This window comes from Nyctibius grandis, chromosome 24 (assembly GCF_013368605.1).
Source record: "Nyctibius grandis isolate bNycGra1 chromosome 24, bNycGra1.pri, whole genome shotgun sequence".
NCBI lineage: Eukaryota > Metazoa > Chordata > Aves > Nyctibiiformes > Nyctibiidae > Nyctibius > Nyctibius grandis.
In genome coordinates, this window is record NC_090681.1 from 7,620,255 (window position 1) to 7,634,321 (window position 14,067).

The window sequence follows — 14,067 nt, forward strand, 5'->3', positions numbered from 1 at the left end:
ACCCTACACTCCTCAATCTTATTTGAATGTTATACTGTATGTAAAGTAACAAACTAAGACACAGCTGCATAAAGTGCTACAGCACAAGCAGAGTGCAGAAAGCAAACCTTGCAGGCACAGCGAGCACAATGAAATACTGAGATGTGAAATACAGCAACAACAATATAAATCTCGTACGTCCTAGGAAGTGACTTAAGATTAGGACAGACAGAGGAGAGGACATTCAATCTGGAAAGATATAAACCAATACATCCCAAGGGAAAAAAAACCCACAAGTAATGCAGTAAGATTATTTTCTGCAATTGGAACCGTTCAAAAGATTATAATAAATATCAAAGAAAATATTAGCTTGTGGTGTGTTACACTGACCAAGACAACTGTTTGAAAGTTTGAAGTTCATGTGCAGAGGTACACATGTCACTGTATTGGGAAGAGGAATTCTCTTTCAGTTCTGATGCAACCACACACACCTTTAACTTCCAAGCATTTTTACATTCCAAAGATGAAGAAAAATATTTAAGCAAGGAAGCAATAGTGAAGCTAACAAAATTCATTCACAAGCAAAGATTAGAAGATCTGTGTGATGACTCAAGGTAAAGAAAACTGTCTATACTCATTTACAGGAATTTTACAACAAGAGGAAAATACTAAGGGAGGCTACAGAGCACTGCAAGAAAGTAAAACAAAATTAACAATAGGAAAAGTTGACACACCCGCAACGCTTCCATTCAGCTATGGAATAGAAACCCATAGCTCTGCTAAAACTTCAGCTTCTCCAATAATAAACACACCTCAGCCCTTCTGTTGTCCAACTGTGCAAATATCTACATACGAATGCATATGCTAAACTATGAACTCTGTAAAACTGTGCACGTAAATCAAACCCAAGTTACCAATTCTCCGATACTTCATTAATGTTAACAAATCTTAATGAAGGTTCTAGATCATCATGTGTTGGCAAAAAGCTCAGCAGCACAATTTTCAGAGAATGGCCATTTAAACAAAGATTTGAAATGCTGAACCTGACTCCCTCTTACAGGCTTATGCTAAAATGGGTGCGTGTTCTCCAGATATTTGATAAAAAGCATTGACTGTCACGCAGCGATTAACTACCAGGAAACTCTCAAACATGTGGATTTAAGACAACTCACCAGTTTCTTGAAAAGTTTTGCAATTTATTTCTTCAAATTGAGAAGCCAGAGAAACTGGCGCTCCTAACAGCTTTGGAAAGAACTCCAAGGAGGGGTTTTTTTGTTGGGTTTTTTGTTGTTTTTTTAAGATCACGTCTTTTACGGCAATACCTCAACTTTAAAATGTCAGAATAGCTCCAGATGAGCACTGGTATTTAGGAAAAATACAAACCCACAACAGGGTTTGACACCAGAATTTAGAAAAAGCCTAGCTGTTATTAGTGAAGATATTATTTTATTTGGCCCAATCACTGGAAGATCTTATAAGAACTAAATGTCCTTGAATTTACTTTTGCAACTACACATCTCAAAGTTAAATCAATTAAATTGCCCCATCCCACACTCTTACTGCTTTGTGTTTCATGAAAGCAACACATTAAAAAGAGTACCAGTCCAAAACTACACACGCTTTCCTTGGGGCAGGCAACTCACTAACGATCGATGGCTCTGCCTAGACTGGCTCTGCCTAGACTGGATTCTCATCTCCTCTTCACACACATTCGCGCACACACTTGCCACTTCCTGACATTCAGCATCAGCAACTAATGTGCTGAAATTTTTATTATCTTCTTCCCCACAGAAGAAATCCTGTGGGTCGTTGCTCATTTGAAGACTGACTTAAAGAAACATCTGCAGATGAAAAACACTCTGAAGAAAAGTTGTTTGGCTGCTGAATCAGACAATCTCTAAAGCATAACCTCAGCACATATATAAAATGCAAAATATGCAGATTTCCAAACAGTCAATGCCTGCCTAAAAATGAAATAGACAATGCATCCTTAAGCCCATAATCTATAATAGTCAGAAATTCTGTGCAAGTGCTAAGATCCAAAACATAACTAGGTTCCTTTACTTAGAACAGCAAGGATGCACTCTCAGATTAATATCTTGAAGTTATATTTGCTTCAAAAAGAGCAACTTGGAGGTACAAAATAGGTTCTGCAGCGTTTGACTCCTTTGCTTAAAACCCTAATCCTCATGAGAGTGAAAGTGGCAGAGTTGAAGAAAGATTTTCAGTAGCACTCTAAGGACTTACTATTAAGACACCAATTCTGTGAATTAAGCAGTAAGTGCATACTGCTTGCATCAGTACTTAGGTCAAATGGCAAATGCAATTCACAATCCAGTCCACTGAGAAGCTGACTAGGAATCTCCCCAACAGATAAATCTCCTGGACTAACCACTGGCACACAGCCCAAACACAAACCCTTTCAAAAAAAAAAAACAAAAAAACAAAGGAGCAAAAAGGTACTCCACACTAAGTTTCTTGCAAATTAGAAAAAAAAAAGGTCTACTGTGCTGAAGCCCAGGGCTGTGTCATTCTAGGTGGTAGAAACTGGCTATGTAAGAAGTACCTTTTTGCACATTTGGACTCCTCTAAACATGGAGAGGAGTGGAGGGATGAGAGATCGGCCTGATGCATTTCAACATAGAATAACGTCCTCTTCCGCAGTTGGTACAGACCTCAACTGAAATTGGAACATACCCCTCGCTTTTTTAACAAGTGGGTAAAAACTCCTGTATCTCATGCTAAGTTCTGGTCAACCACACCCATGCGCACTTGCAAGCATCAATGCCTAACCTGGCGGCCCTTGCTACTAAGTGGCAAGCATCAAACGCCACCCTCACCTGATGCTTGGCCGTCTCCATACCCTCCAGAATTGTCGTCTTGAAGTCCTCCTGCTTGCCCTGTGGAAGGAAAGAGGAGAACTCAGGGACCTTACTCCGTAAGTTAAACCATATTGGACATAAAGGCCCGGCAGTTGGCGTTTTAGGTATTAAATTTCACCAACTAACTAAACCCATTTTCTGAGAATCCCATCTTCTGGAACCTAGGTTCAGGGCACCAAACTGAGGTCTTCTAAAGTGTTATCCCTCTTACTGGAACGCTTTACATCAGACTTTACGGGAAATAAAGAAGTACACAATATGTAGCATTCCTGGTGGCAATATACTTATGATCAACTTCATTAATGGCTAGGATTTGAATAATAAGATTACATTTCTTACTGCCAAGATCTGGTGGATGGATACCATCAGATTCTATAGATCTCAAACCATAAGAACTTGGTAATCTTGCCCTTGGTACTCCCAAGTCTCCCCATATGCAAGGGGATAGTTTCAAACATTCTGAAAAACCTCTTACTTTCAAGAAAGCCTGTTCTTTTTTTTGCCATAAACCCTTCCTTGAAGCTTGATGACGGAACTTTTTTAGAAAGGCTCAGACCACTTATTTTGACTTCAGCACCCTTGATACACCAACAATGTTCTAACACACTAAGACCACGCTGGAAGCCAAGTACACGTCAACCTCTGATCAGTAACACGATCAATACCCAGCACTGAAAGACACTGGTCTTTCAACGTGTCCAGGGCTGAAAACATGAGGAAAGGCAAAGCAGTCATCTGAAAGATCCGAAGAAGTCTCAAAATCACCTTAGCCTGCATGTAAGTCCTAAACAGCAGCTTTGACAGGACTACAACACAACCAGGAACAGAGAATTTCTACAACAGAGATGAGTACAGCTGCAATGTCTGCAGGAATAAAGCTAATACAAGTCACCTCACACACTGCTAATCTTCACAGGAGATGCTAGCTCCCAGTTTAGCTCATAAGCGATGTTCTTCCACAGTCAGATGTTTGCCTAAAGTCTTGCCACCTCCAGAGAGCAGGAAGCTGTGGAACACTACAGAGACGGCCAATCACTGTTTGGCTTGCTGCTCCTGTACCAAGGCTCTGTCAAACCAAGTGCTTCAATAGTCAGCAAATTGGGTGTTTTCTAATGTCCAATTAACCCCCCACTGAAACAAACTGCTGAGGTCAAGGTAGCAAATGGTACAGTCACTTCCTAGAGCACAACTGCTCAACGTGTCATCTCCAAACAGGCAAGAGTAAGGTCTAACCTGAGGCTGAACACACAGTTGTTAAGATTATCTTCAGAGTTTGGGATTAGGTGGACAATTTTGCCAGAATGTAATTTGAAGCCTTTAGGGGATACACTAACTTAAAAAGAATTTAATCTGAATTAAAAATTTAACCCTTAAAGCAAGACACAGAAAGTGAACCACCAGTTTTCATACTTCGATAACCTGGATTAACACCTGGAATGCTGTAACATTACATATCTACAGATAAAACAAAACAGAAACTGAAACAAGAAACACATTTTCACTCAGCTACAACAGAGAAGCAATAGTCAGTATTTTTATATAATCAGTCTACCAGCAGGGAATTTCAGAAACTCACAAGAGAGACTGTGACAAATAACTGTATTTTCACAGGCCTCAGAAGACCCAAAGTTGTGACTCTATGAACTGCTGTATCTGCAACAGCAAGAGAAAATTCCTCACTTCACCTACACTGTAAGTACTTTATTTTGCTGACAACACTACAAGATTTGCTTCCATTCTGGAAGAGACTAACGCAACTCAAACACTAATATTTACACTTGGGCATAGGCCATTAATTTGCAGGAAAAGTTACACTTGTGCCTTTTTAAGTTAAGAAATTGAAAAGATGCTGACATCAGCTTGTGGCTTTCATTATCCCTGAATTAGCACTGACAATGAGTAAAGGGGACAAAATTGCTCTCAGTTTACTTACAAAAAGAAATCAGTATTTTCCTCTTCTGTTAATAACAGCTAACCCATTTTCAATGTTAGTCAAAAAAGCATCGCTGTTACTGCTTGCTCGGACACAATTCTAAATGCTACCTAGTCTGAGTACAGAGGTGTGAAAACAAGGCCTGCTAGTGCAGATCGCCTTTCCTTCCCCATAAGAAAGTCATGCTCCAGTTGCAAAGGAACAAAGCAGCAAGCAAACTGCTGATCCATGTTAACCTCAAATTATTGCAGCTGAACACAACATGTGCAGGAGCAGGATCTGCTGAAAGTCTCAAGGCAACAGAATAATGGACCATGAGCTGAACAGCAATCAGGAAGAAGGTCTGCAAAGGAGTCCAACTTCATACAATCATCCACTGTCTCAAAATAAAGAACAGCAGCATATGTTTACCACTGAGTACTGAATTTAATTAGGAACACAGACAAGTCAGATGAAAGACAGAGGCAGAGCACCACTAAGTTTGACTATTCACTTGACATTAATCTGGATCATATTCAGTCACCCACTTCCTTGGAAAACAGCAGCTAGGAACATAAGATTACCAGAAAGTAAGAATACTTGTCAAACTGAAAAGACAGAAGCCGGTAAAGAAAATCTTCTGGAAGCTATAAAAATGAAAATCCAATTTGGTAAGGGCAAACAAAGAAGTTCCTTAGAGGAGAAAAACAAAAGAAGCAAGTTCCTTATTTGCCAGTATCTCTTTTGAAATGAAGAACACAAGTGTCATTCAGCACTCACACAAGTGAGTTTGGAAGCTTTCTGCTATCAGACAAGATTTCTCAAGTAAAAAAAGAGGAGAGAGACTTTAAGGAAAGTACCTTAATCATGAAATACTGTTACGCCTTTTAAAACTGCTCTGCAATAACATGCAGTAAATCTTGCAAATCCAGACTGTAACAATCCACATAGCCAAAACATCTGGAATTCCCCACAGCTGAACACATTAATGGAACCCACCCCAAATAAAACCAGCATTTCCCTGTCACCTAAAGTGTGATACTCCTTCTACTGCAAACTGTCTGTGAGGACAGACTAATTAAATACCAGCTACTATCACTATTACACTTTTAAATTTGCACAATTAGGCTTTTCAACAGAAAAGGTCATAACCTGTAACACAACGGCTTTACACCTCTCCTGCATTACCTATGTTTTTGCAGGCTTTAAACACACAAAGGAAATTATTAAGGTCTGCAATGAGAATAAATTAACAGTAATACACAAGCTAACTTTTGGAATTTGTTAAATTTTCAACATGCAATCCTGCTCTACTATTACTGTCCTATTTAATGTTTCTTATGTTTGTTTCAAAGATAGAGAGAGAAAAAAATCAATTATAAACATTGCTTCGATATACAGCACACTCCATGCCTCTTCCTGCTAATGGCTGTTTGAATTAGAAGTTTCAATGCACTTTAACAGCCAGCATAAGATGACCTGATGCTCTTGACGCCTGCATTAATAAAGACAAAGAGAGAGAGATGCACCAATATATATAGTTTCAGAAGCCTTTAACAACACAGCAAGACTAGCTATGGAATGACAACAGAAAATTTGTCGTCTGCCTACATCATTGCTTCATGCATATCACAGGATTTCTAGGAATGGAGGAAGGATATGATGACCTGAAGTCTACTTATTTCTAGGCAGCTAGATATAGCCTGTTTTAAAATTGGTTGTATTTAGATGACTAAATATAGTGCTTGCACAATAACTGCTTAACAGACTGTTGTGTGTATAGAATAGTATGAGTCTACCACTGCTTATCTTCCACATTTCTTCCTTCATGGGATAAAACACTGCACTTCACTGATTATGCCTCAAACCGATTTCAGTGATCACTCTTACAGGCATAACATGGCATCTGAGAAATATCAAAAGTGTATCAATATTAGGTCTCAAGGATTAAACCCAAAGTCTAAGCTAAATTAAAAATTTAAGATACTTGCTTAATTACACCTATTAAAATTCCATTTTTGATAGATCAGCTACAACCAGGGGCGGGGACAATTTTTATCATTGCAAATATTTCAGTCAAGCGTATGAGCTGTAGTATTGATGTATCAAGCCAGGAGCCAACAGCCACAACTGAGGAGAGATTACAGGGGCAAATCCTAAGAGATAAAACACAACTGTGGCTTTTAATATATTTTCTGAAACTAAAGGTTAAGTATCCCCAAACTGACATCAGTCCTATTGTCTACATTCTCAAACCCATCAGCCAAAAAGAAGCCAAACAAGCAGTAGAACTGAAGACTTAACAGTTATTCACATCAGTGATGAACCACCAGAACTTTAACTACTAGACTTCAGCTATTGCCTCAAACCACCTAGTGCACACATCATCTCAATGTCTCCGACAGCTAAACTTTGCAAAAGCATGATTTTGTAGATGACAGTGTGATACACCAACACCAGACCTAAATAATGGTGGTAGCTGTAAACACAACAGAGGTAAAGAATGGAGAGGGTACTGCTAATACCATATATTTCAAAAGCTGCTTCCTGAACAAGACTAACCAAAAAACTTTCCAATGTAAAGTGAAGCTTTGCAACTCTGTCAAAGGCAACGAGGAAAGCACTGAAGTTTAAGCAAACAGTATCCAACCAGAACTTAAGATTAGAGTCATAGTTTAAAGCCACAGGAATCACTGTAGATTAAATCTGTTCTCCTGCATAGCAACCCCCCCACTAAATCTAACCTGTTTTCTCTCAGAGGAGTAAGTGAATGTCGGTACACAAGCACGTGTAGCAGCTCAGTACCAAAGAGGCTATTCTGGTCAATAAGCTTCCAAAGACAAGTCAATAAGGAGCATGAGAACCTAGTGTGAGAGGTTTGGCTTAGTTTGGAATTAAATCATGCATATTCCCATCTTTATCAGGCTGCTCTTCTGCGTTTTTCCCCTCCTTCCACATACGGGGCCAGCAAAGAAAATAGTGTAGAACAACCATTCAAGAGCAGATCAAAACCAGACACAGGATTCATGATGCTGCACCTGACCCCGCTTAATTTCTCGCAATAAAAGGTACGTAGTGTCAGAGGAGAAGGTCCCTCTTTACTCACCAGATGGCTCCTCTGGCTCGCTTTCATTCTCTTCTTCTGCAGGAGCTGGTGGAGGTGGTGGTGGTAGTTTCTTCTCTTTCTCAGCTTTAGCATTTCTCTCTTCTTCAGAGTAATACTCATCTTCTGACAGGTTCGCAAGACTCTCATCCATCTCTCTATACTCCACCTGTAAAAAGCACAACAGAGGATAAACGCACTGAAGGTGTCTGTAAGCCTCACTATGAAAATGAACATTGCAAGCAACATTGCTTACAGCTCAAAAAAAAAGGCCTGAGTTACCTTGTCCAGTCTTACTACAGCTACCATGTTGTAAAATCTCCAACAGCTTAACAAGATCCACCTGGTTTTACCTCCACTAAAAAAATGTCTTCAGCACCCAACTGTCCAATAGCAGGAACCTTCTACTCATATTGAGTCCAGTTTACGTGTATTTGTTATATCACCGTTTAACCTCTCTTGTTTTCTTCCCTTCCTTCACCTCCCTGTCAAACTCAGGCATAAAAAATTGCCTCTGCGTTCAATCCGTATGTTCTAACTTGAATTTATCTGTCAAACATGGGTGACCAGAACTGTACACCAGATTTCACCTTGCCCTGGTACAGAGGATCACATTTGCCTCCTCTCCAGGATGGTCACACTAGTGGCTCAACATGAGACCAAAAGAAAAAAAATTATCTTCATTGCCATATATGTTTTGCTCTGTTCTCCAGTAAAAAAAATAACCTTACCAGCTAAAAAGACTCGCTCCAACTTAAAGGAACCTGGAAACTCCAAGAAATAACCTAGAAGGCATGCATCTCATATCGTTCAATAAACCAAGCTTTTTCCCAAAGTAAGAAAGCTTTGTATATCGCTATTGAATTTCCCTACCTACGGGAAAGGAAAAAAAGCACTTCTCACAATATGCAGCCAGTGTTCCTCCAACATACTACAGGTCAGCTTCTGCCACGAGATGACAAAAGCAACTCTGCATTTCTCATCAAAAGAATGACAAATCTTTCACAGTCAAAGTTCAGCCACTAAGAAAGGACATTAACAGGTACGATTCAAAGTGGCATTGGGAAGCCCATGTATAGGAAAGCCTAAATTCAGTAAACCACTAACACGCTCCACGATCTGCTATCTTTCAAACATTTACATTCCATCTTGTCCAGCACATTCAGTTTTTCACACTGTTGAGCAAATGCTGCACCACCACCATCTTTTGTGAACTCCTACTCTCAAGCAAGTCACAACGATCCCACAGGATATAAGTATAGTATCACAGGTACTTGAAACCAACACAAACTAGTTCTGCCCTAAGGCCCTCGGAAGACTCCCATCCTACTTGAGCTTACACAACTTTCAGAGAACAATTAAGTCCAATAAAAAAATAAGCATTTCCCTAGGTTTATTTTTAACCCGGATACCCTGCCCAACTGAGTTCATACCACAAACATTCACAGCAAGGTGATCTTGTGCTAGCCTGAAGTGATCGTGGGGATAAACTGTTTTAAGAGATTAATGCCCCAGCAAATGGGTATTGTGAATGCAGAGAAACATCACCGAAATACAACCCACAGATAGTGCACTAATTCCTACTTGTTAACAGACCACTATAAAGCAAGTAAAACCCAAGTAAGCTGCCTCTGAAGATCACAGAATCATAGAATGGTTCGGATTGGAAGGGACCTTTAAAGATCATCTGGTCCAATCCCCCTTCCATGGGCAGGGACATCTTTCACTACATCAGGTTGCTTAAAGCCTCATCCAACCCAACCCGGAACACTTCCAATGATGGGGCATCCACAGCTTCTCTGGGCAACCTGTGCCAGTGTCTCCTCACCCTCATCGTAAAAAATTTCTTCCTTACATCCAATCTTCATCTACCCTCTTTCAGTTTAAAAAATCCACCAGACTGACCTACCTGACAGTTCCTCTATGCAAAGGACCAGTCCAGCTATCGAGTCACGTAAGAGCTCTGAAGAGCAAGACAGTCAATGCCACAGCTACAGTACAACACACAGAGTCCCTAAAGTACTTTCAGCTTCCATTATCAAACACACCCAGCTCTGGGCACAGCCAAGATCTTCAAAACCTTCTGCAATAAGCTTTCCAAGAAAAAGTTTCACCAAAAAACGGTAATGTTTTCAGATGTTCAGAATAATGTATGAGAATTACATAGCACAGGCACAAATTATTGGAAGCTGTTTATAGCCTTTATATTTCATTGCTACATCTCACCCTTAACACAGCATTGGCTCAGCTCTCCAGTGTGGCCATGACCTTTATAACCTTGCAATACCAGCATCATGTTGTTGTAGCAAGGAAGGTGTTAAGTCTCTTCTCCCAGGTAACAAGTGATAGGAAGAGAGGAAATGGCCTCAAGTTGTGCCAGGGGAGGTTTAGATTGGAGATCAGGAACAATTTCTTCACCGAAAGGGTTATCAAGCATTGGAACAGGCTGCCCGGGGCAGTGGTGGAGTCACCATCCCTGGAGGGATTTAAAAGGCATGTAGATGTGGTGCTGAGGGACATGGGTTAGCGGTGGACTTGGCAGTGTTGGACTTGATGATCTTAAACGTCCCTTCCAACCAAAACAATTCTATGGTTCTATCATCCCATGCACACAAGCCTCACGAGAAGCTGCATCCAGTACTCCCAGTAACAACATGAATGAGCTCATGAAAATGTAAGATCATAAGAACTCAGATGCAATGCTCAGGTGTTTATGTTTCTTTTTTTTTTTACTGCTTGGTATCTGACCAGGAAGCCCTACAAAGTTCCGAGGACTGCTGCAGACTGCTCTGCTTTGTCAGAGTGCACCAGTTCTCCCCAGACTCCTGTGACAATACGAGACCTTAATCCACATTATCCTCCTGCAAGTTGCATGTTAATCCTGGAGCAGGACTCGACTCCCCGGGGCAGCACCCACACCCCACACACCACCGCCGCCCGGTAAAGCCCGATCAGGCCGCGGAGTCTGCTCAGCCCAGTGCCCCCGGGCAGGGAGCGGTCCCGGGGGCACCCGGCCCCACCGCCCACTTCCCGGGCAGCTCGATCGGCTCCGAGCAGGGCCGAGCCCGGCAGCCGACGGCCATAGCACGTCCCGCCCGAGGCCGCGGCGCCCGCCAGAACCCCCCGCTCCGGCCGCCGCTCCAGGCCAGGAGGGTCCGGCGGGGCCGGGCCCGTAGACCGAGCCCCCCAACACCTACTTTGGCCCGCTTGCGGCGGCTGGTCCTGCGACCCTCGGGGGTCTCGGCGATGCCGGTGGTTTCGGCGCCGGGCGCAGGGGCGGCACCAGCGGCCGGCGGCTCGGACAGACCGCCCGGGGGCGAGGCCCGCGGCGGCTCTTTCTTGCGGGGAGTGCGCTCCGCAGCCCCACCGCTCTCGGCAGAGGAGCCCAGGGCCCCCGCGGCGGCGGGCGGAGGCACCGGCGCCTCAGGCCCGCCCTCGCCGCCCGCCGCCGCCTCCGCGGCCTTCTTCCCCCCCGACAACATCGCGCCGGCCGCGCCGCCCTGCACAAAGGAGGCCGCGAGCGCGCTGACGGCGCCGCCTCCTGACGTCACCTCCGCGCCGCGGCGCGCGCGCACTGGGGGGAGCTCCCGCCGGCCGCAGCCGCGCATGCGCAGGCCCCGCCCCTCCCCTGCGCGGCGCGCGTCACGGAGGCGCTCCCAGAGGCCGCGCCGGGGCCCTCCCCCGCCGGGCACCGGCACAGGGCAGCAGCCGCGGCCCCACGCTGCGGCTGCGGGAGCTCCGGCCCGGCTGGAGGAAGGAGATCGCCCGCTGGAGAAGCTGAAGCGGGACGCCGGCTGTGAGACCGCCTCTGACCTGCATCGCCTGGGATGGCGGCAGGACTGACACGGATGGAGGCCACGAGGCCCAGGTCTCGGTCTCACCGCCGGCGGTGCCTGCGTGCTGCAGCCCTCGCTGTTCCTACAGACATAACGGGTGCCTTGAGTTCAGAAATTATTATTTTTACCTCGGGCACAGTCCAGGGGAGCCCCCGGTTACTTGCTTGGCCTCACAGAGCTAATTATCAGGTCAGCATCCTGCAAGCCTGCTAAGCATCTCCATTGGATCTCTTTGGCAAGCTGAAACAATGCACATCAGTTCACTTTCGTGGCATCGAATTCACCTATGCACGCATCTCTTTCCGTTTCCCTGCCTACACATCTAATCCAGATAAAAAGTGGCAGGACCTGTTGGCAAACAAGAAAAGTGAGCAATCCAGTGGCCACAGCAGTCATACATACATATGTCCACAGCATGACTCATGGAGTCCCTTTATATGTGCCAAGACTGCTGAAAGGGAGACCTTTGTGCCTATTTTCATAAAGCATTTCTATTTTAGTCCTCTTCCTGTTTCCTTCCAAGGTCTGGGCTGACTTTTCCTCACCATGTCCTCTCTCAAGATTCTACATTACACCACCAGAAAAAGCTGGTAAGGCAGGGAATAGGAAGCTGGAGCTATCAGCCTTTGGGCAGACCACTGCTGATCAGTGCTCACCAGCCCCACGGATGCCTGTGTGGAGTGTACGGCCGGAGATCACAGATTCACAGAATCACAGAATCAATCAGGTTGGAAGAGACCTCTGGGATCATCAAGTCCAACCATTGCCCTGACACCACCATGTCAACTAGACCATGGCACTAAGTGCCGTGTCCAGTCTTTTCTTAGACACCTCCAGAGATGGTGACTCCACCACCGCCCTGGGCAGCCCCTTCCAATGCCTAATGACCCTTTCTGAGAAGAAATGCTTCCTAATGGCCAACCTGAACCTCCCCTGGCGAAGCTTGAGGCTGTGTCCTCTTGTCCTATCGCTAGTTGCCTGGGAGAAGAGGCCGACTCCCACTCTACTACAACCTCCCTTCAGGTAGTTGTAGACTGCACTAAGGTCACCTCTGAGCCTCCTCTTCTCCAGGCTAAACAACTCCAGCTCCCTCAGCCATTCCTCATAGGTCAGACCCTCCAGACCCTTCACCAGCTTGGTTGCCCTCTGCACTCGCTCCAACACCTCAACATCTTTCTTGAAGTGCGGGGCCCACAACTGGACACAGTACTCAAGGTGCGGCTTCACCAGTGCCGAGTACAGAGGGATGATCACTTCCCCAGACCGGCTGGCTACACTATTCCTAATAGAGGCCAGGATGCCATTGGCCTTCTTGGCCACCTGGGCACACTGCTGGCTCATGTTTAGCTGGCTGTTGATCAGCACCCCCAGGTCTCTTTCCGCCGCGCCGCTCTCTAACCACTCTTCCCCCAGCCTGTAGCGCTGCCTGGAGTTGTTGTGGCCGAAGTGTAAGACCTGGCACTTGTTCTTGTTGAACCTCACGCTGTTGGTCTCGGCCCATCTATCCAACCTGTCCAGGTCCCTCTGTAGGGCCTTCCTACCCTCCAGCAGATCTACACTCCCACCCAGCTTGGTGTCATCTGCAAATTTGCTGAGGGTGCACTCAATCCCTACGTCTAGATCATCTCTAAAGATACTGAACAGCACCAGCCCCAGAACTGAGCCCTGGGGAACACCGCTAGTGACCGGCCACCAGTTGGACTTTGCCCCATTCACCACCACTCTCTGGGCTCGGCCATCCAGACAGTTTTTAACCCATCGAAGAGTCCACCCATCCAAGCCCCGGGCAGCCAGTTTGTCTAGGAGGATGCTGTGGGAGACAGTGTCGAATGCCTTACTGAAGTCTAGATAGATCCAGCCACAGCCCTGCCCTCATCTACTAAGCGGGTCACTTTGTCATAGAAGGCGACCAGTTTGGTCGAGCAGGACCTGCCTTTCATGAATCCATGTTGACTGGCCCCGTTGCCCCGATTGTCCTGCATGTGCCGTGTAATGGCACTCAGGTTGATCTGTTCCATCACCTTGCCTGGCACCGAGGTCAGGCTGACAGGCCTATAGTTCCCTGGATCATCCTGACCCTTCTTGTAGATGGGCGTTACATTTGCTAATTTCCAGTCAGCTGGAACTTCTCCAGTTAACCAGGACTGCCGGTAGATAATCGAGAGTGGTTTGGCAAGTTCATTTGCCAGTTCCTTCATTAATCTGGGGTGAATCCCATCCGGGCCCATAGCCTTGTGGGTGTCCAATTGGCTTCCAATTTGCTTCCAGAGCAAGTAGGTTCTCTTTTTTTCCTTAAGTTCTAGCCTAAGTTCCCTGTTTAACCAGGCCGGTCTTTTCCCCGATGGCTTGTCTTCC

The 14,067-nt window shown here is 45.0% G+C and overlaps 1 protein-coding gene across 1 annotated transcript in view; it reads right to left on the reverse strand.

The window, feature by feature from the left end:
- The window catches only part of KDM1A (lysine demethylase 1A), a 48,642-nt gene extending 37,278 nt beyond the window's left edge, over positions 1–11,364 (reverse strand). Inside the window, exons 1-3 of the mRNA XM_068417841.1 lie at positions 11,074–11,364; positions 7,880–8,045; positions 2,820–2,879 (exon numbers count right to left, since the gene is read on the reverse strand). Coding sequence (XP_068273942.1) covers positions 2,820–2,879; positions 7,880–8,045; positions 11,074–11,358 — 511 coding nt within the window. The 5' untranslated portion in view covers positions 11,359–11,364. The remainder of the gene's footprint in view (positions 1–2,819; positions 2,880–7,879; positions 8,046–11,073) is intronic.
- Positions 11,365–14,067: the final 2,703 nt, after the last annotated feature.